General features: G+C 44.9%; 4 protein-coding genes across 6 annotated transcripts; 2 read left to right on the top strand and 2 right to left on the bottom strand.

Moving 5' to 3' along the window:
• Window positions 1–514: 514 nt before the first annotated feature.
• On the bottom strand, window positions 515–6,773 carry fggy (FGGY carbohydrate kinase domain containing). Of its 2 annotated transcripts, XR_015862450.1 has the most exons (17): window positions 6,534–6,773; window positions 5,639–5,854; window positions 5,198–5,309; window positions 4,940–5,091; window positions 4,728–4,816; window positions 4,474–4,589; window positions 4,237–4,365; window positions 3,995–4,098; window positions 3,809–3,916; window positions 3,491–3,552; window positions 3,209–3,371; window positions 2,867–2,941; window positions 2,607–2,727; window positions 2,094–2,188; window positions 1,204–1,316; window positions 978–1,039; window positions 849–863 (listed from the first exon to the last, which is right to left on the bottom strand). XR_015862450.1 is itself a non-coding variant. In XM_088395552.1 (16 exons), the coding sequence occupies exons 1-16, from the start codon at window positions 6,564–6,566 to the stop codon at window positions 773–775; spliced, it is 1,728 nt and encodes a 575-aa protein (XP_088251678.1). In that variant the 5' UTR covers window positions 6,567–6,769; the 3' UTR covers window positions 515–772. The 2 variants fall into 2 exon arrangements, 1 of the variants encoding a protein (XP_088251678.1); XM_088395552.1 differs by lacking the exon at window positions 1,204–1,316 and having other exon boundaries at window positions 515–863; window positions 6,534–6,769.
• On the top strand, window positions 6,756–10,127 carry LOC148387973 (complement factor H-related protein 1-like). Of its 2 annotated transcripts, none has more exons than XM_088395557.1 (10): window positions 6,756–7,152; window positions 8,085–8,240; window positions 8,322–8,513; window positions 8,781–8,852; window positions 9,058–9,099; window positions 9,188–9,232; window positions 9,314–9,475; window positions 9,557–9,727; window positions 9,842–9,867; window positions 9,945–10,127. In XM_088395557.1, the coding sequence occupies exons 1-10, from the start codon at window positions 6,888–6,890 to the stop codon at window positions 9,954–9,956; spliced, it is 1,143 nt and encodes a 380-aa protein (XP_088251683.1). In that variant the 5' UTR covers window positions 6,756–6,887; the 3' UTR covers window positions 9,957–10,127. The 2 variants fall into 2 exon arrangements, with proteins under 2 accessions (XP_088251683.1, XP_088251682.1); XM_088395556.1 differs by having other exon boundaries at window positions 6,757–7,152; window positions 8,061–8,240.
• On the bottom strand, window positions 9,812–14,986 carry zbtb41 (zinc finger and BTB domain containing 41). Its single transcript, XM_088395559.1, is given in 13 exon segments — window positions 9,812–10,448; window positions 10,450–10,477; window positions 10,579–10,771; window positions 11,277–11,365; window positions 11,478–11,583; window positions 11,725–11,831; window positions 11,918–12,013; window positions 12,086–12,215; window positions 12,549–12,696; window positions 12,841–12,913; window positions 13,047–13,254; window positions 13,373–14,422; window positions 14,845–14,986. Coding segments are annotated over 12 exon segments (2,412 nt in total). The 5' UTR covers window positions 14,373–14,422; window positions 14,845–14,986; the 3' UTR covers window positions 9,812–10,214.
• Window positions 14,987–15,958: 972 nt separating this feature from the next.
• LOC148387971 (protein crumbs homolog 1-like) lies at window positions 15,959–21,347 on the top strand. The gene is made up of 8 exons (XM_088395551.1): window positions 15,959–16,155; window positions 16,539–17,492; window positions 18,016–18,566; window positions 18,654–18,819; window positions 18,889–19,795; window positions 20,066–20,107; window positions 20,329–20,451; window positions 20,994–21,347. Exons 1-8 carry the CDS (start codon window positions 16,107–16,109, stop codon window positions 21,244–21,246), a joined length of 3,045 nt encoding a protein of 1,014 aa, XP_088251677.1. The 5' UTR covers window positions 15,959–16,106; the 3' UTR covers window positions 21,247–21,347.
• Window positions 21,348–21,637: the final 290 nt, after the last annotated feature.

Here is a 21,637-nt window from a genome sequence, read left to right as displayed (position 1 = left end):
ATCCATCCGTCCGTCCGTCCGTCCGTCCGTCCGTCCGTCCGTCCGTCCATCCATCCATCCATCCATCCATCCATCCATCCATCCATCCATCCATCCATCCATCCATCCATTAGGTAACTCCACGGTCCTCGAGGGAGGTAGGAGGATTGCTATCCTGCTTCTGCACTTTGCTCATGACAGCAAATGACCATTTCAATCAGACGTGTTGCAACAGGGAGTCATAGAAAACATGCAGGACACCGGAGTTGCCGACACAGGCACATTAATAAAACATACTGTATCACTTTGTATTCTGACAAGGTCTTTTTTACGCAATTCCAGTTTTTCTCTCCTTACAGCCAACCCAAAAGAAAATGACAAGGAATCTAACCTATGAACCTGGAGTCGCTCATCTGTAAATAAATAGTATGCCTGCATTTCTACAAACAATCATGGTAATGTTTCAATAATTGTGTAAATCACATTTGATAAAACAGCTCTATTTAAAACAAACAAACAACGACGACGACGAAAAGTAGGTCAGCTCAACTTTACTGAAATGTCATGAAAAAAAGCCTGTGATCAGGCTCAACAACTTTTCCCGCTTTAGCCATCTCAACAACTTTTCCCGCTTTAGCCATCTTCACCATTGCCTCCAAAAGGAATAATATACAAGGTATATTTTACCACAAGATGTTTTTTTCGGGGGTGACAGGGACCTGAAATTGTTTTGCTGTGGACTGGTTGAGTGAGTCATTTTTCTTTTTTCTTCTGCTCCCAATTACAGTGCGTTTCACTCTGTCCCAAAAGTGTTCATGAGGGCTTGGTACTCCCTCTGGTGGGCAACAAGGCGCCGGAACACTTGGTACTTTCTTTGGTAAAATCTACAAAAGAGATGATATTTATTCCATGTTTGATGCTTGGAATGATTTCATATTTGCTGGATCACTTAACTGACTAATAAGGAAGAAAATCAGTCTGTCCAAGTTTCACCTTACCTCTGAAGGCTGTGATCAGGCTCAACAACGTTTCCCACTTTAGCCATTTTCACCATCGCCTCCTAAAGTAATCATGAACAACAAATCATGTGACGCACTTTCAGGCCCAAACATGGTGCACGGCCTCTCTCTCGTGACTTATGCAGAGCACGGACGGACGGGCACGGCCTCCCTGCACTCGAAAGCTGCGGGCGGATCAGACGCAACAACTGTCTGCTGCACTCGCCTTTGGAAGAGGGGCTTGACAGGTGCAGCCTAGTCCAAATAATAATGGCTTATTTTTAGTGTATCTGGCTTAAAGGCTCATCATGTCATTCTCTGGTGGTATGAGATCTGTTGCTGGAAGATCACAGGGATGATTATTTGACCGGGCAAAAAGATTAGTCAGCATCTTGGGTCATAAGCGCGCTGTGCACAAATCGGACTTTCTTCTGTAAGTGAAATAATGCAATGTGCTACAGGGACGTGCGGTGAGGTTCACCACTGGGGAGGCACTGACGTTTTGTTCATCTAAAGAAACGCGACGTTACAGACAGATGACAAAAAACACAAGATAGTATACTATACACCAGCTTAACTACGGAAATTAATTCATATAGCCACAATGTCTTTATGGCACTTAAACAGCGACATAAAGACAGAGAGCAGTTCAGTCGAACTGCATAGCGGCCTGTCAACGTAGGCAGCCGTGTGATGACGCAATCCTCAGAGGAGGCCAGGCAGGACGTTGGCTCCTCCGAGCGAATCGTCTTTGGTTTTAAAAGAACTATAACAATTCAGCGATTTTGGTTCAAAATGTTACAAAATTATTGAAATTAAAAGGAAAAAGGGCACGCCTCCCTTGCCTCCTCTGATCGCACGTCCCTGATGTGCTATAACATTTGTGTTTTGGGTTGTGGTAATGAAGTGACGAATCAGCGCTTCAGAGCGTGAGCGAGTGAGTGAGCGAGTGAGCGAGCGAGTGAGTGAGTGAGTGAGTGAGTGAGCGAGCGAGTGAGTGAGTGAGTGAGTGAGTGAGTGAGTGAGTGAGTGAGTGAGCGAGTGAGCGAGTGAGCGAGAGAGCGAGAGAGCGAGAGAGCGAGAGAGCGAGAGAGCGAGAGAGCGAGTGTGTTCCACCTGTATAGTGCCATGGTCATGGGATGCACACGCTCCAAGAATTGCTGCTCCTACCAATACAGCGTCGGTCTGTTCAGGCAACACCACAGGCAACCCTTAAAGTGACCAAATGATTTAAATAACAGTATTTAGTCCCATGAAAATTTCGCAGGAAATCATGCTCAAGTCCGTATTTGCTGTGGACTGAAAACATTTCGATTACACATCCAAAGACAAATATGAGACAAGCGACCTGGATCGGATAAACAAACTCTGACGACACCACATTTTGTTACAATCCTTCCAGTTTGTCATTTGAGCAAGTTTTATTTTGTTTGATCTCGTTATATTGATTATTGGAACAACACACAGCGTTGCTCAGTTTCAATTTTTAAACTGACTATGAGGACGAGAGCAAAATTAAAGGAACCGTCGCAATACTTTTGGAGTGCTGTGCACGTTTATTTTGTGATCCAAATAGTTGCTGTTTCCAAATACAAAACCATGTCATGGTCTCTTGTTTGCACTTTGTACCTGTCGCGTTGGCATGAGTCTGCACAAACAAGCTGTTCTTGCTCAATCCTCCACATAAAAAAATGGTCTTAATGTCATGGCCAGCTTCTTTCATGGCCTCCAGTATATGCAGAGTACCAAGCTGAAAATAGAAAAGGATACAGTGAGAAAACAAGGAAGTACATTTAAAAAAAAAAAAAAAAAAATCGTTACTCGTCAAACGGTAAGCAAAAGTCTCAGCGTCGGTCATTTGAAAGAAACAAAAAAAGCAGTGGACTGACCGCCAGAGCTTGTATGGTCACCAAGTAGAGTAAAGCCAAATCATCCAGAGTTTGAGAAAGAGACAATCCCACCACCTGCAAAAGGGTCATCACTCCATTACACACGACGAAACAGTCGTGGAGCCTCTAAGGTTGAACACAATCTATTCCAAACTGCTAGTTGCTTGGTGATGAAGATCAGACTGAATTCCAATTCATTCTGCTTCCAAAAATTTGGACTCACCATGCCCACCTAGGGTGGGGTCAGCCAATGGTGACCTGTTCCCATGAAAGTCTGGCCACACGTGAAGATTGGAGCCCAGCAAGTCAACGGCTGAACACGATGAAAAAATTTGGACTCACCATGCCCTTTAGGGTGGGGTCAGCCAATGGTGACCTGTTCCCGTGAAAGTCTGGCCACACGTGAAGATTCGAGCCCAGCAAGTCAACGGCTGAACGCGATGAAGCCATTCGACGTAGGTGGCTGTTCAGGTAGCTGTAGATGCCGTCACCTGAGGTATAACAACTGAGAAAAAGATCCCAAAAACTCATTTGGGATCATGGTAGGAGTTGCTTTCGTCTCGCTATCATGTGTCGGCTAACGCGAGTTTCGGATATTTTTGAAGAGTCAAATCATCAACTGACCTCTGCCGCACCTTTTCCTGGAGCTGCGCGTAAGCGACATGACCCTTCACCATGTGGTCAATCTGGAGGAGAAGGTTCGTGTAAGGAGAACGTCACATGATGACAATAAGAAATGCAAACATTGGATGCATGATTTTCTGTTTGAAAAAAAATCACCTAGCTAACATCCAACTGTGAGTAAAATAGCGTTTAACCTGATCTACTGTCAGCTTTTGTCGGACAGGAAACGTTGCAGTGGAATTTATCTGCTGGGCTCAATGAATGACTAATTCAAGGACATTCAAGGAAGGAGCGAGCGACACAGCAGAATAGACTGACCAGACGTCCCGCGACACTCTGTCCTCCCTCGTTAAGCCACAAGTCCGGTACCATGGCAGACAAGTAGGGACCCCACACTCCTGGCACAAACAGCGGCTGCTCACTGATCTGGTGAAAGTAAAAAAAAGGTCAAAAATAAACATGAAAATGAGACGACATCAACGGAGTAACACGGACGGGACCCACCGCCATGTGACAAGATGATGTCCCGCAGATCATGGCCATGCGCGTGGTGATCGGCCGCTTCTCACACGGCAGTCGAAAGCCTTTTACGTCTGCTCCGATCATACCTGGAGAAACAAAGCCAGTGACTCATCATAGAACAACCATCCCTATGTCACCAAATCGTTAGGTGTCGCGTTCTTGTTTCGGTCTACAGTTGTAGAAAAACAATGAGAAGAAAAAAAAATGTGTTCAGCGTGAGATACCAAGGCCACCAGCATGAGCGTCAAGAAGCGAAGCCCCCACAGCAGTTCCTGGATCTAGACCCAAATCTGCTGCTGCTCCCTGAGTCAGCCCATCCCCAAGAGGACTACCGGGAGAACACGTCATGCTGCCTGGACGACAAACAATCAATGATTGAACTAGAAATCAAAGTAACTTCAAATCCAATAAAAAAACTGGACAGTTTTATTGTTGATATTACGATACTTTGTTGAATGTACCAATTTTGGAAAAGTTGTTTTGAGTCAGATCCTCCAATCCTATCGAAGTCCAAAAGCTCACATCCCAACCCTCAGGGGGACAATATGTCCATTTACATACCAGAGTACAAAGGGATCTGTTAAACCAAAAAGAAAGTAGACATAGCATCTGCAGCTTTTCCATAAAACTAGAATTTCCCCAGCACAGGATTAATCAAGGCTTCTTTACACGAATCCATTCCATCATAATTATATCTGCGTATGGATATACAAACCTGGTCAACGAGCCAGTGGCCTTCCATGAAAGAAAGTCTGACAGGTCCAAAAAGTGAGCAGCTTTGTTCCAGCAATTTTCCCGTAGGTTCTGCAGCAGCGGGAAGACAAATATTGTTCAAAGTGTGCGATGACAAGCATGAAGAAATCTGCGCATCCACAACAAATGCTTCACCAAAAAAATAGTCAACTAAATCGTTGCACTTCTGCTCACCTCTTTGAGCCAGAGTAATTTGGGTGGTTGCATCTCAGGTGACATGACCCCTCCAACCCTACTTAGGACGCTGTGGCCTGCGCTTGTGATACGAGCGGCTTGCTCAGCAGCACGATGGTCCATCCACATCACCACATTTCTCAGATGGTTTCCTGGATGACGAGGAAAGGCTCACACTGCGGTTGTTATTGTCGCCTTGCCATCTTAGGATGGCTGATGACATGATATTCGACGCATGATGGGGTGAAATAACCTTACCGTCCTGATTAACCGCGACAGGCTGGAAGCTTTGGTCCAACACCACAAGGGAGCAGGTAGCATCAAAACCGACCCCTCTCACCTGTTTCTTCTTCACACCCTGTGTCACTTTCTGACCAAAGCAGACAAAATTGTCAGTTGGATGAATGACCAAGAGTGTCAAAATATTATAATGATTCATTTATTTCAGTATTTATTTCATTTGACTTTATTTCGCTATTTACTATATATTTTTCATTATTTCATTTTCATAACAAAGTATTTACATCAATATTTTGGGTGATTTCAACCTATAATGAACTATTTGATATTTATTTCACCATTTTTTTTTTAAACGTCATTTCGGCACACTATTATTGAATCCCACTCTTCCTCCATACAATTGATCTAGTCTGGGGGACGCTATTTCGCACCTCTTTATGAGTCAATCGTCGCTCCTACCTTGACAACGGAGCAGCATTTCTCCCAAATCTCAGAAGAAGACTGTACAAAATGGTCACAGTGAGGTTCCCAGATGGTAATGGGCTCCTGAGCAGAGGTCTTCAAATGACCGTCCCTGGTCACGAGAGCAGCCCTCACACTGGCAGTGCCCACATCCACTCCGACATAGAAGACTTCGGGCGAATCAGCCATGAGGGAGGACACAGCCTTCTGCACCTCCACATCGATTTAAAAACGGTTACATTGCAAGGGTCCACATATTAGCAAAAAGAGTTGTCAAACAAAAAAACACGTGACGCGTTTCTCCGCGCGGTACATACGCACGTATGTATGAATCGAGTTGTTGCAGACTAAAGAAAGGCTTTCTTTCGGTGCAGCAGCGTCAGTAGAAGATCAATTGGACCTAAGTTAGAAAGTTTAAATGAAAGTTTATCCATTGACACAGCATTCCCGAACTCACCCAGTGATTGAAACTTGCTGTCGTTTTCGCCTTTTCGTTGGTGGGGGTTTTTGTTTGGGTTTTTCTTGCCAGAAGAAACGCACCTTCTGCTTGGGACATTGTTGGAGAACGGAACGCGAAAGAGGCCAAAAAGCAGCGAAACGTTCTTGTTTTCCCACAGCTTACCAGTTAGGCCCGAATTGTTCCTCTTTTAATGTAGGACATTGGTTTCAATGTGATGATTTGTTATCTACCTTTGACTACTTCACTGTAGCAAAGTATCATTTCTTCCGTGTATAAAGAGATCATATTTATCAGTGTACTCACTTTTGTTGAAGGTGATTGAGACATTACAGGCTGTCTGTGCGCTTTGTAGCAAATGTACTAATTTCTCCACTATTATCACACGAAAAGATGGAAAAGCATATTTGCAATAATGCAAGGGGGTGTACTCACCTTTGTTGTCTTGCTATGTCCGAGCGCAAACATGTGTCATTGATTTTTTTTTCTTTTTTTGTGCCAGGAATTCTTTCTTTCTCAATGCAAGCCTCTATTTACATATGACATCATTAGTTGGGCAAATGAATAATTCGGGAAATTTCACATTTACGTTTTCCGTGACCCGTTTGTACATTTCTGTTTTGACTCGTAACCCTTAAATGACGCTTGACTCAGTCATGTTTGCTATTTCTTCATCCCCAAGCTGATATGGGGAAGGTCGCAAGCAGATGCATTTACGGACCCTGACCGCAACCGCACACACACACACACAGCACTACATTTACCAACTCCAAATATTATTTTTTAATCATGGTGCTGCTGGGAATGTCCAAGAAGTACATTGGATGTTTTTTGCTGATTTGGTTCTATGGAGCACATCGCTGTGTTTCAACGAGTTACTTTTGCCGTGCGCCCCTTCTGAATGGAGGTTATGTTGTTCCTCAACAAGCTACATATTCTCATGGAACTGTGTTGCCCTATGCGTGTGAAAGTGGACTCAAGCCAGCAGTGAATGGCTGGTGGGGGACCGCGACATGCCAAAATGGTAAATGGTCCCCTCAACCGCAATGTATCGGTAAGTGTTGGACTAATCATATGTCAAAGGTGGAAGGAAGAACGTAGTATGTGCTGATTTTTTAATGGGCCAGGTTAAAAAAAAAAAACAGTGTGCATCTAAAATGTGTAAAATATTCTATTGTAAATCACAAGGTAGTTAATTCTAATCATAATTCATTATGCAGTTATAACAAAACAAAAAAATGACTAAAATAATGACGAAAATGTACTACAGTCAAACCTCGATTTTCGACCACAATCCGTTCCAGAAGGCGGTTCGAGAAGTGAATCGGTCGAATTCCGAATCCATTTTTCCCCATTACAAATAATGGAAAAAAAAATAATAATCCGTTCCAAGCAGCCTTAAAAAAACCCTCCTTTATTTAAGCATTTTTTTTATTTGCGCATTTTTGTCCGATCGCGCAACCGTAGCGCGCCGCCGACCGCGCAACTGCACCGCGCTGGTCGCATTATCGTGACAGAGCCGTCGCTGAAATTTAGAAAATTGGTTTAAAGTCCTGATGTACTTTCCAAAATGGAAGTGGGCCTCAGTGCGCAGGGAGCTTCATTTGGTCCGATCGCGCAACCGCCCGCAGCGCGCCGGCCGGGCGCTCACTGTCTGTCGCATTGCTTTAAGAGCGTCTTTGTGTTTTAGGATGGCTTTACTGCTCCCACTTGCTTTCTTTGATTAGGGCTTAATCCAATCCTCAAAGTAACGAAAATACAAAAACGAACAGAGTCAGTCGGCATCCGGGCCGGGCCGGGCCGCGCGGTCGGGTTTTCTCGGGTCCTTTCGGCTCATCTCGCGAGGTTCGACCTCCGAATTGTGTTCGACAACCGAAATTTAAAAAAATCTCGAATTTCCCGTTCGAAAACCGAGTTTTGACTGTATTTAAGGTCTAAAGGTTCTGTATTATTGTTACTCAGATGACAAGAATTGCATTCCACCAGCTATCGCTCATGCGAAATTCACTTCAAGCTTGATGGGTTGGTATGAGAACGACAAAGTAATTCGGATAACATGTGACGCCGGCTACTCGTACAAAGACGGGAATGCGATAGCACAGTGCGTCAATGGATCATGGGACTCTGTGCCAATCTGTGAGCGTAAGTCTGTCCGATTTTCTTAAGATCTTGTCGTATTATGCAATGCGCATATCCCTTCCCTCATTTGACTTGTTCTCACAGGAAGTATCCAGGCATGTGATGAGCCCCCTATAATTCCCCATGCTGTAATTATAAATCAGGGCCCTCGCCAAGATGTGTATGCTTCTGACACTGAAATACTGTATGAATGTGAAGATGGATATGATTTAGAGGGAAACCAGAAAAAGTCCATTTTTTGCATCGGTGGAACCTGGTCAGTCGCTCCGCCTTGCAGTGAGTAGAATAAAGCAGAAAATATGTGTATGTATATATTTTTTGGTGTTCAACTAAACGGACATAGATTCCACACTTCTGAGAAAATGTGTGAATCATTTTTGATGAGATCGCCATTATTTTAGTAGCATATACATACTTATATGATATGGTTTGGTGTGGTGCTTAAGATTGACTCATGAATGCGTGACAGCATGTAACTGCCATAAAGTTCTATTTCGACTCAAATTGAGATTACATTTGTCAATGTATTGATTTATTCCACAGTCAAACAAGCAAAGCCAACTCCTGGTAGCGCTACAACATCTACTGGAAGTGAAACAAGGCCTGCAGGTGGAGGTACGTATCGACACGGACAAAATGATTGGTACCAATTTGTTAAAGAGGGGGGAAAAATACAGTCACGGAAATAACTTGAAACAGAGAAATTCATTTGATCAAAAGAATTACCCTCACGTATTTTGTGATTCTAAGCTAAGCTGCGCACAAAACGATTGGCTTACATCATTTATCCATGTTTAGTCATCATCCTATTTCAATTCAGGGAGAAGACCGAGTAGTGGGTCTGAAGGTGGAAACACTGGGGGTAGGTTATGGAGCTGGCTCGTTACTACTTGCTGTTCATTTCATTCTTTATAAATGTCATCTCACGGTGTGTTCCTTCTACTTTGTAGGATCTTCAGGCAACACCGATTCTACTGATCCACAAATGACTACAAGTAGTTATTCATTCATTATCTGATGGTGTCATTATCATGTTTGAGAATTGGAGTTTCTTTTTTTCGAATTGACCATTTTAGTTGATCAATGTGGAACAACTCCCGTTGTCACCAATGGGGAGATTGTGGAAAGGGATGCAATGTTTTTGAAATACCAATGTGGCAGTTTCTACAAACAATTGGGTCCGGACAAAGTGTTCTGCTACGCTAACAGCCAGTGGTCAACGACGCCCACCTGCAAAGGTATTTTATATATATATAAAAAAAAAAAGGGTACAGTGGACTTCACTTATTGTTAACTAATTTGTCGCTTCTTGTGTACAGCTAGCTTCTGTTCCGTAGACACCCAGCAATACCCCCAGTTAAAATACGATGGCGTTAAATATATCCAAAATGGTGAGACTGTGAGACTAGAATGTGTCAAGCTGAGCCACTGGCTAACGGATCATTACTCAGTGGTGCGGTGCAACAATGCAAGACTAAAGCTAGGCCAATGTAAGCATTCTTTTGAAATGATTTTACGCCATAGTCCAAGTAATCAAGTGTACGAATAGACGTATATGAATGCTCAATTCGGACTCAAACTTGAACATGTTTTTATTGTTTCAGGTTGTAATTGGTGGGAACTGACATTTGTAAGTGACACTTTGGTTTTCAATATTAGTTTTGGACTTTTTCTTGCTGACTGATTAAATGTTGTCTTTGTCATCAGGCTTCATGCTAAAAGGTGAAGATTGAGGACGCAACGCGCGACAGTTCAAATGTTTGGATTGTCGGCCCTCGATGACATCAGCATTTTCGTAACGCAGGCGGCGACTGTCGCTGTCCTTCTTTTTTTTTGGGTTCAATCTGAAGCACACTATTGCAATAAGCAGAATAAACACTCTGAAGTGAATTTGCCACTATCATTATTAGCGGTTCGAGAATGAAGTTAGTATTGTTCCTTTTTCATTTTGCAAGACCCAAATGAATCCCTAACGTTTCACTGGTGACTTTGGTCAGCATTGGAGATGTTTGCGACGGACGAAGCGGAATCTAAACCAAGCAATGTTCCCAGGTAGGTCTGCTCTCGGGTATCTAACATCTGATCGGGCCTCACGGGTTGAACAATGTCAACCGACTGGGGCGCCAGGGTGTATTTCTCTAAAAAGGCCAGCTCGGAGTTCTGGTAACCTGAATTGGGCTGCGATTCTTCAGCTCGCATGGCCGCATGAGCGTCCAATTGACCCAGCCCGGGTCGACCCGCTATTTGGACGGGGTCTAAAGAGTCAGGCACGCATCCGCCCGTAGGTGTCGACTTGGGTTCCGTACTAAAAGGATCCGGGCCCATTTTGTCCTGGCCCAGCGGCTGCTCAAGAAAGCGGCTGCTGTGGTGGACGTGATCGATGTGATACTTGAGCTTGTCTTTTCTCTTGAAGGCGGCGTTGCACTGTTGGCAGTTGAAAGGACGGACGTCCGAGTGGATCACCATGTGCTTAGTCAAGGTCTTTTTGATCCGAAACGTCTGGTGGCATTCTGGACAACTGAAGGGTTTCTCACCTTTCGCAGCAACATCAAATAGATGACGACAACATTAAATGTAAAATGGAGAGTCGACATAGTCAACCACTGGACAATTATTGTAGACCTACCGCTAACAAACTGTGAGTCACCCTAGTAATAGCAATAGCACCGTCCGTCCAAGCCTGTGGTGGCATTTACGCGTAATGAATTTAATTCAAGCTAACGACACTAACAATCCACAAGAGGGCGTTAAAGTAATGTTTTTAATCAACCTGGCCTGAGCGCTAAACCGCAAATGGGTTTTCTTTGCTACCAGCAAGGATAAAAAAAAAAAAGGATGTGAATATGCAAATTCTGAATCACAAATATGCAAGTTAAGAACCTGTTACACGTTGCTGGCATCAACAGATAAAGACATTATTTGTAGTAAATCAAGAATCATTTCCAGATCAATTTGGTGAAACTGGATCATTTCCAGTAATGTGTCGTATTTGGGAATCACTACTCATGTTCATGGGTCAAAAAACAATAAAGTAATTACCTGAGTGAGTCCTGAAGTGCATTTCCAGACTGGATTTACCCTTGAATTCTTTCTTGCAAACCTCACATTGATGCACGGCTGCTTTATACCTACAAGAATATGAACGATAGATTTTTTGACACATTTGTTTTACAGATTTACAAATGAGAGAGTAATATGTATATAATAAATGCAAACAAAGTGGAAATGTCGACAACATACTTCTGCCACACTTTCTCTCCCAAATGAACGCTCCTGTAGTGGATGGCGAGGTGATCCTGGCGTCGGAAACACTTCCCACATTCTTCACACTGATGCGCTTTTTCACCTGGAATCATGCAGGTACCGTAAGATTAAGTAGCAGTAGTAGTAGTAGTGGTAGAGGTTTAATGTTAGACAGCTCATCGAACCAATTGCAAAACGATGAGGATCATTATGAAATATATTTGGGGTGTAAGAAGAATTGTACCCGAGTGCGTTTTCTGATGTTTGGTCAGGTGATCGTGGCGCACAAAGGTCTTCCCACATTCGTCGCACTCATAGCGCTTGTCATTACGGTGCATTCTCAAGTGGAGCCTGTCAGCCAAAAAAAACTAAGAAATTAATTGCAAGAAAACTTCAATTCAAAACAATAGATCCAAGTCAAATCTCCTTTGAGCAACCTGTATGAGCTCTTGTGACGGAAAGTCTGCCCACAGACACCGCAGATGTGCGGCTTCTCGCCACTGTGGATACGCATGTGCTCTCGTAACGTTGTTCTGCAAAAGAAAAATGTTTCCAAAGGCAGAATTCAAACGAAAGGTCAGCAGGAGGTTCATCCTCTCTCTCACCTTTCCCTTACTGATTTTCCACACACAAAGCACGTCCATTTTCTTTTCCCTCCATGTGTGCATTCAATGTGTCGCCTCCTGTTCCCGGTGTCGTTAAAATTCCGTCCGCAGATTTCACAAGGAAAAGGTCCTGAAAAGGAACGTTTGGATAATGGTGTAATTCAAGCTCAATCGCTACTGTATAGCTTCGATTTTTTATCAAACATTTGATTTAAAAAAAAACAGAATCCAAAAAGTTTAAAAATCATGCCAATTTGTTTTTTTATCATTCATTTTTATTCAATCCTTTCTTCGTCAGTTGTTGAATAAAAACATTTAAAAACATAATCTAGGTATTTGATTTATTTAAAATAGTTTGCTTGAACAAATGCATGCAATTTTTCATTTCAAATGAAAGTAGTACTAATGATGAAGAACATTGGTCAAATTATTCCTGCTCATTTGTTTTCCTCATGGGGCTCACCCAGGTGGTACTTTTCTTGGTGCTTGAGCCTCGCAAACCTGGATCTGAAGAACTCGTCGCAAAATGCGCATTTGAACGGCCGATCTTGGGTATGCAGGATCATATGCTCCTGCAAGTGGGTCCGGCGGGTAAAAGACTTCAGACAAATCTGGTTCAGCAAGAAAGGAGAAAAAGAGGAGTCATTTGATTTTGCTCAATGTACTTTCTTATTGCTAGACAGTGGTGTGCTCAAGTTCAGGCCTTAAGCTATGATTTTAAAAATGATAATAAACGAGAGCAGCCCTCCCCTCACAGGACATTTCCAGCCTTCAGTCTTCCTCTTCTTACTTTTACTGACAAACTCTTGAAGGTGTTCTGGGTGGAATCTGGCAGGTCACAAGAGAAGAGAGCAACATATCAACCAGCATGTCATTTGGCCGAGCAAGTGTGCTTGCTCATACTCCGGAGGAGGTGAATCATTGAACATCTCCGCAGTCGCGGTGTTGAACCCGGTCTCACCTCCGTACATGCTTGGCAAGGGTTTTTGTGCTCGCGTGGAATTTATTACAGAAGGGACACTTGTGCTCTTTCATCTGCAAGGGAGCGTTGTCGGCGTGCTTCTTCTTGTGAACCGTCAAATTGGACTTGGTGGAGTAGCGCTGCTGGCAGATGTCACACTGGAAGGGTTTCTCTTTTGTGTGCACTCTCGTGTGACTCTCGTACTTTCCTGGTAGACGCAGAAATCACCACTTGAGTCATAAAACACGAATCAACGTATTCCTGAATTATTCCCAACTGTCTAGTCTCGATGGACTTCGTGGCTTGAAAAACCTTCTCGTTCCCACCTGCTCGATCAAAGGTCTTGTCGCATTTGGGGCACTTGAGAATCTTCTTTTTGGCGATATGGGTGATGACAGGAGTCAGACCTTCAGGGTATTTGGGACCTGCGGCTGGTGCTTTGCCACCCTCCTCAATCGGGCCTTCCTCATCCTCCTCACCCAATACATCTTCCGCAGGTGATGATCTTGTTTCATCCACTACCAGTTTATATTCTCCCACTTCTTCGTCGTTCCATCTTTCTTCAAACTGCTCCCTTGGTGATTGAGTTATTGGTGTTTCCTCAGTGTTGTCCACATACTCCACGCAGTCTTTCTCATACTTGGTTGGAGGCTTCCTCCTTCGAGCAGATCTCCGCATGGTAGTTGCCTTCTCGCCGCACATTTTCTGGCTTTCGCTTGGCGGTTGTGCCTGAGCGTCATTCCGACTCTGGTCCTGTGATGAGGTTTCTATGCGCAACTGCCGATCAATTGAGCCTCGAGTGGCCGTCTTTAGTGACTCGGTCTCGTCCCCGCTTACGGGGTTATCGTTTAGTCTTTCCTCACACACCAGCTTTAATACATCCATCATGTCCAGGAAGTGGGCTGCTTCCGTTACAGCCTGAAGCTCAGTCTTGGCGATAACACACTCCGACGTGTATAGCAAGGCAAGCAGGTGCTGGAAAACGGAGTCCTCCACGTGATCCAGAATCACGTGGGTCATGGCCGGGTTCTTGGACAGCTCGGCATGGAAGTAACTGCTCCCGTGGGCCAAAACCACTTTATGGGCACCGTAGAGCTTTCCACACACGGATACGGACACATCGCAGAACCTCTGTCGAGTCCGATCCTCGTTTAAGAAGTTTAATAGGTTACGACTGTGATGCGCCATGGTCAAGTGGATTTGTGGGGCTGCTTTTTGGGCATTGAAAGAGTTGGTTGACATGCCAGGTGCTGTTGGGTATTTTTTCATGGCGTTGCTTTTCCTGCTGTGTTTGGCAGGTGATGAATTGCTTGTTCTTTTCTTCATTGGAGTGCTGGAGTGAATTACATCTGAAGAGCAACAAAATATTGGAACACCTAAAACAAACAAGGACACATTTAAGACACGTCATAATATGATCAGCGCAATTGCGCAGCACTGTAAGCTAAAAGCACAATGGGAAAGTCATACTTATTTCAATTCAAACTAGGCCTGCTACATTACAATAGCTATGAACGACGTTGTCTCCGGTGCATTATTACGAGGCGGTCATCGGCGTTAACCCAACAATGAAAAACGGTTGTTTATATGATGCAGGTAGTTGCATAGAGTATTGCTACAGCCCATTTTCAGTAGTTCCATTAAAGCGCTGTCGTTGTCCACCTAAAGGACCCCTAACGCTACCAGCCTCAGAACACACAGGGCCCCCCTCCGAGGAGATGTTGACATACGACCTCACGGCTCTAACGAAAATTAGCATTTCAATGGGGATTTGTTTGGCCCCCCAACAAAATCATACCTCGTATATGTGAGCCGTATTCACAAAAACGTGTTCGGACGTCAATTCATGTGGTCGGGGTACAAAAACAGGAATGTTCATTTCCTGTTCGTCGGAAAACACCCCTCTTCCTACCAATTTGACTGACGTCGTAACAAACAGCTCGCCCATAGGGCGAGGGGACCGCGTTATCGTGACGTCACGTCGTCGGTCAACAGTTGGTGTTTGAAAACGATTGTTTTTAAAAGGGTAATGACTTGTAAAATCCAACAAACAATAGGACACATTAAATTAACGGTTGTATTTACAATACACCAAATATATTTCTACGTACTCGAAGGAAGACGCACGCAAAGACGGATGTCTGACGCCATTTTCACTACTATGTCATCTTGGGAAATGTAGTCGTTATTTAAATACCGACAGGGTCAGTTTTGATACGAGACGTCGAAACAGTTTTAAAAAATGCAGTGCATGCGACTAAAGAAAATATGAGAAATTAAAAAATCTTGCATTTTGATTTCCTCATCTTGACTGCATCTAAAATGTTCACATTCAACCCCCTGATTAAATTCTGAATGGAGACTTTCCGCTCTTGAAGGGCCCAGCGCTGTATTGTAATTTCCTGAAAACAGAGCTTTCTGAACAAGAATTGTGATTGAACTCAACCAACCTGTGTAAGTCTAATTTGTAGCATTTTCCTAAATCTGAAGAAATCAAACGAGCACGCGGTGAGTCAATTGGATAACAGGTGATTGGCAATGGCTTTTGCCGTGAGGCGCAGATAGCGCGCTCCCTAAACACCATTCATATTTGCTGAAAACGTTAAAGTAAAAAGGGAAATACTGCTAATCAATCAAACATTTGCCTTTCTTGCTTTATAATTCAAAAAAATAGTTCAACTAAAATGCAGTTGTGTAGGTGACAGTGAAAATGTCCGTTTTGGAATTTATTTTTGAATGGTACATGAATTGTTTCCATTGAACTAGACCCTGTTTTCTAATACAGTTCACAGTCAGATCTTCCTCAGAGGGATCACTCAAATTAGCCTCCTGGTTGGAGCACTCCCTTTGCCAACACCATTAAAGTGTAAGACATTGTAATTGCATTATCTTAATCTCTCCAATCTTGGCTTGCGACAATACCAGCGTGCTGCTGAGCACACATGCATGCACGGAGGGAGGAGCAGCCAAGATGATGGTGCCACATACAATTCCCCAGCTGGATTTGGTGTCCAATGAAAATATTACTGAATAGCTATTAAGTTGGACGATTTGAGGACAATGTTCAAATTCATCGTGCGTGTTTGGATTATATGGTCGCTTTTCAAAGGTAGGCAGATACGGAGATGTCTCGGTATACACTTGACACCGTTCAGGACGTAGTGCGTCGCTAAGAAAGGTGTTTATTTTGTAAGGAACATTGTTGGATTGAATTCGATTCAACGCACTGGCACCTTTTAAATCAAAGCCAATTTTACGATACAAATCCATTTTTGTTACACCCCTACCAAACAAGAAGATATCACGCGACTTCGTATTGACTCAACCAAGGAATGAGCAGACTCGATATGCCTAAAACGGAGTGTGGACTTGAGCTGACTTCCTTTGATTTACGAGCACAAACTCGAGATACAAACACTGTACGGTGGCAGCCAAGCCCACTCAAGTGAACTCACTTCAGAATGTGTTAACAATGCAATCTTGTCTTTCTAGGCGTTCTCTCCGAAGGTGATATCACCGCCGGATGTGAACAGGAGCCATGCCAAAACGGTGGTGTGTGTGAAAGTCACTTTGGCGGTGGTTTCACATGTCTTTGCTCCCAACAAAGCCAACGTGGCCGTCTATACGGCGGGCGGACCTGCACTGTTCCGCTTTCAGGTTGCGATGACAACCGATGCGAAAACGATGGAATCTGCTCGCCCTTACTCGTACGTGGCAAACACACGTACTCGTGCATCTGCGCTGCCGGTTTCTCGGGCTCCAAATGTCAGACCTCCACCTTTTTCTCATTTGAGACTCAAGGTTACATGTACATAGAGACTCATCTGGTTGACCCAGAAGCCCCTCTGAATGTTACACTCAGCTTTCGGACGGAAAGACGCGTCGGGACTCTGTTGCAACGCAGAGTAGCCGGCCTCCTTCTTAGCGTCGAGCTAACGGACGGACGTCTGTGCCTCCGCAGTCTGAAGAACCGAGGCTCGAGCGTTTTGGTTCAGCAGCTACCGGAATTTATTTCCGACAACAAATGGCACACGCTGGAGGCCTCGCTCGGTGGAGTGGTCAGTTTGATCCGCCTCCTCTGTACCGAAGGAAACTGCTCCAGGGAAAGCAAAGCCGAGGTCCAAGTTCTCAAGGCAGCCTCCGCTCTCCCTCGACCCGGGACAGTACATCAAAGCCTGTTCATAGGAGCAGCTCCAGATGACAAAACCGAACCCCCGCACGCTTTTCTGGGTTGCTTAAGAGACGTGCTCGTGGACTCCCATCTTGTGGTGCCGGTCACGCCGGCGACGTTTTCCAACGCTCAAGTAAACGTGACGACGGGGTGCAACAGTAACGGCAAATGCAACGACGGACCGTGCCAGAACCGAGGCCGTTGCGTGAGCCAGGGCTGGAGGAGTTACCTGTGTGAGTGTCACAGACCCTACGAGGGCAGGAACTGCGCAGATGGTAAGGCGTTACAACAGATTCTGTCTTTGGCTTTGGAACTTTCCTACCCCGCTAAGATAATGACCGAAAGAAAACACTTATGGAGAGGAACCCAAGACTCAAAACAAGTTAGAATGGAAATATTAGACATGATGGTTATTTTTTGGATCCTATAATTCATTCCATAAGAAAGTCAGCCTGGGTGAGCAGGATGCGCAGAAAGCCACACCGCAGGATCGTAAGGTTAGTCAGAGGGCATTAAAGAAGCTTACCGGTAGAAATAGCATCGACTTTAGTCACATGCAACGAGGAGGCATCGGTGGAACGCCTGAGGATTTACAAAAACGTGCCTTTGAGTAGCTTATCCGGAGTAAATTAAGAGTCTTACCGAATCACGCTACATCTGAGATCTTGGAAAAATAAATCACAGTTTGTTTGTGCCATTGCTTCCGTGTTGGGTTAGGGTGCGCTCTTGTGAAATATTGTATTTTGTGAACAGTCTTTGCTCCGTGCTGCAGAATAATGTGTGTCTGTTTCCCTTCAGAGTACATCACTGCACGCTTTGGGAGCAAACACTTGGAAAGTTATGCCGTCTTCTCAATAGACGATGAGCCCGGAGAGACTTTAACTGTGTCAATGTTCGTTCGAACCAGGCAGCCCAGAGGCCTCCTCTTGATCCTGGCCAACAGCACCAGTCAATACCTTCGCCTCTGGCTGGATCAGGGCAGAGTCAAAATTCAAGTCAACAACTTTGAGACCTTGCTCGGCCAAAGTGTGATCAGTGACGGCCATTTTCATCTGGTGACCGTGCAGCTGGACGGTCGCGAGGCAACCGTGATCCAGTCGGCCCAGGTTCAAGGCTCTCGAGCCGTAAGACACATCTGGGCCAATCGGGGGGACCGGGTCTTTGTGGGTGGACTGGCGGACCCGAGGGCCTCAGCCACATTTGGAGGCTACTTCAGAGGATGTATCCAGGATCTGAGGATGAACAATAAGCGACTTCAATTCTATCCCATAACAACTGCTGTGGAATCGTACAAATTGGAGCAGCTGACAAGTGTCGCACCAGGATGCAGCAGTGACAACGCCTGTATGGTAAATGACGGCCAATTGAGGATTATTGTCAATTCCTGGTCTTGGTCATTTGCCTCAAGATTGATTTGATCTTTTGATCTGCTGTAGGTCAACCCCTGTCTCAACGGTGGAGTGTGTTACTCCATGTGGGATGACTTCACCTGTAACTGCCCGCCCAACACGGCAGGACAGCGCTGTGAGGAGGTGAAATGGTGTGAGCTGTCTCCCTGTCCCACCTCGACTGTATGCCAGCAGAGCTCACGGGGCTTTGAGTGTGAGTGACAGATAAAGAAAATATTCATTCTAAGGTTTTAAAGTTCCCCTTAATTCCTCCCTTCTACAGGTCTTTCAAATGTGACAATTCGGACAGAAAGTGGAATTTTGCATTACCGGAACAACGTGGAGAAGAACAACCATTCCGTCAGCATCACCGGCGTTTCTTTCAGTTTCCGCACGAGACAGACCACTGCTACTATTTTGCATGCACAAAGGGGCTCCAAATACATCACGCTCTCCCTTCAGGACTCCCGAGTGGTTGTGGAGCACCACGCTGGAGTGGAGCAGAACAATTCCGTCGGGCACAGTGAGAGTCCAGTCAGTGATGGAGAGTGGCACTATGTGACGCTCAGCAAGGATACTGGATTATCCAAGTGGATCATAAATGTGAATGGAAGTGGAAGAGAACTGTCCAAGTTAGGTGTTGGGGATTTGGATTTTCTTTCGCAAGGAGCTGACATTTTCCTAGGCGGTCTGAGCTTGGACTCCACCGTTAGTTTCTCTGGATGTTTGGGTCCTGTAGAGGTCGGAGGCCATCTTCTTCCTTTCCACTTGGACACAGACTTGAAACTTCTCAGGCCTCAGGAAGAGAAGTTTTCACAGTTGAACGTCAACGCCCATCCACGCTACGGCTGCTGGGGGGCGAGCGTATGCGCATCCGACCCTTGTCAGAACCAGGGTTCATGCGAGGATCTGTTCGACCTGCATCGCTGCAACTGCCCCTGGACGTGGAGCGGTCCGTCGTGCCAAGAACCGAGCGACCCGTGCGCGGACCGGCCGTGCGCTCACGGAAACTGTAGCGACGTTCCTGGGGGATACCGGTGTGTGTGTGATCGAGGGTACAAGGGGCCACTGTGTGAGATGGAGCTGGATATTTGCGAGACCAGCAATTGCAGCAACGGTGCGACGTGCCTCAGAGGAGTCCAGCACTACTCGTGTCTCTGCCCCCGGAACCTGACGGGCCAATATTGCAAGTTAGTTCAACGACAGCAACGTTTGAACAGGAATGGGAAGCCATATTTTTCAATATCCATCTTGGTCATTTCAAATGTGTCTCTTGTTTGACTATTGCGTAGAAATGCCAGAGAGGCCAAAACATGTTGGGTGAAATCATGGGATACTAGAATTGGCTTCATAACGAAGACATGAAACGAAGTTGGATATGGAATAAAAGCTCAAAGGACATTCCATCCGTCTGAAAGATCGTGACCACTCTTGTGCTAATGAAAATGTGTCTCTTACAGCGTGAATATTCCAGAGATTCCATGGTACATCCAGACAAAGCCGTAAGTGCCTCAACATTAACGACTCAAAGTCATACTTTTCATATTTGAGCTTTTAGCACAACTGTTAGCCCAGTTAGCGCTTACTTTACTAGCTCTTGAGTAGGTTTTTTCCAGGTACTCTGACTTCCTACTATATTCTAAATTTTTGGGGAAAGAAAACACGCTAACAGATAATATAAAATGTTGTGTTTGTATTTATTTTTTCTTGTTGGGCTGTCAAGTCTTCCTCTTCTGCCTGCGTCAAAATGTAGCGGTACAAGATGGGACTTCAGCTGCTATAATGGAGGGAATTGCTCAGTAGAAGACAACAATTGTCTCTGCCTACCGGGCTTCTCGGGACAATGGTAAGTTCAAGTTCAAAAATGATCGTCACACACACACACACACACACACACATCTGGGTGTGGTGAAATGTGTCCTCTGCATTGAAGCCATCCATCCCCATATGATTTTGATCCATCCATCCCCTGGGGCAGAGGGGAGCAGTGAGCAGCAGCGGTGCCGAGCTCAGGAATCATTTGGTGATCTAACCCCCCAATTCCAGCCAATTCTAACCCCCCAATTCCAACCAATTCTAACCCCCCCAATTCCAACCAATTGTAAGCCCCCAATTCCAATGCTGAGTGCCAAGCAGGGAGGCAACGGGTCCCGTCTATATAGTCTTTGGTAGGACCCGGCCCGCAACTTTCCAGGCTCAGGGCGGACAATCTACCTACCACTAGGCCACTGAGCTGAATGGACGACATGCATCAGTAGGATTAACTAAGGTTTTGCAAAATTTTGAGGTGAAGGAAATTTCGGGTGAATCATTGATTCGATTGAGCCATTATCTGATCAATAAAGATTGCGGTGAAACAGTGACACGATACTCTTGTTTGGGCTGCAGGTGCGAGAAGGACGTGGACGAGTGTGCCTCGGACCCGTGTATGAACGGAGGCTTCTGCCTCAACTACATGAACAGATTTGAGTGCGTGTGCGATTTGAATTACTCCGGTATCTATTGCCAAATAGATATCAGCGACTTTTACATATACGTCTTCCTGGGCCTGTGGCAGAACCTGTTCCAGCTGGTGTCCTACCTCATCATACGCCTGGACGACGAGCCCGAAGTTGAGTGGGACTTCCAGCTTAACGATTAGCTCGCATTTTCACAAATACTGTTAAAATAATTGAAGGGTAAACGCAAAAATGGATCATCTTGGGCTGGGTGATAAGGCATTCAAATAAAATCTCAAATATTTGTTTGTTTCACATCAAAATCTGATTTCTAACACTTTGTTCCACTTGGAATATACTAGAAAGAGCACATTTTAAAGTCAGTAATGTGATATTTAGAGGTGTAATACCTTTCATTTGAATGTGGATCAAAACAAGTGTGTTTGGTGCCGTAGCTTCACATTTTGAATGCGGACCCCTGCTTTCTGATTAAAGCACGTTTCGACTGTTTTGTGAGACATTCGAGTTTACGGCTGTCACCCATCGGATGGAGCAGGGCGACCGAGTGCAGCTTGGACCAGCTTGGTTTCTTGG

The sequence above is a fragment of the Syngnathus floridae genome, chromosome 14 (assembly GCF_059516105.1).
Source record: "Syngnathus floridae isolate MCC-2025c chromosome 14, RoL_Sflo_1.0, whole genome shotgun sequence".
NCBI lineage: Eukaryota > Metazoa > Chordata > Actinopteri > Syngnathiformes > Syngnathidae > Syngnathus > Syngnathus floridae.
Note: the sequence above shows the minus strand (reverse complement) of the source record. Positions and strands in the feature narration are given on the sequence as shown.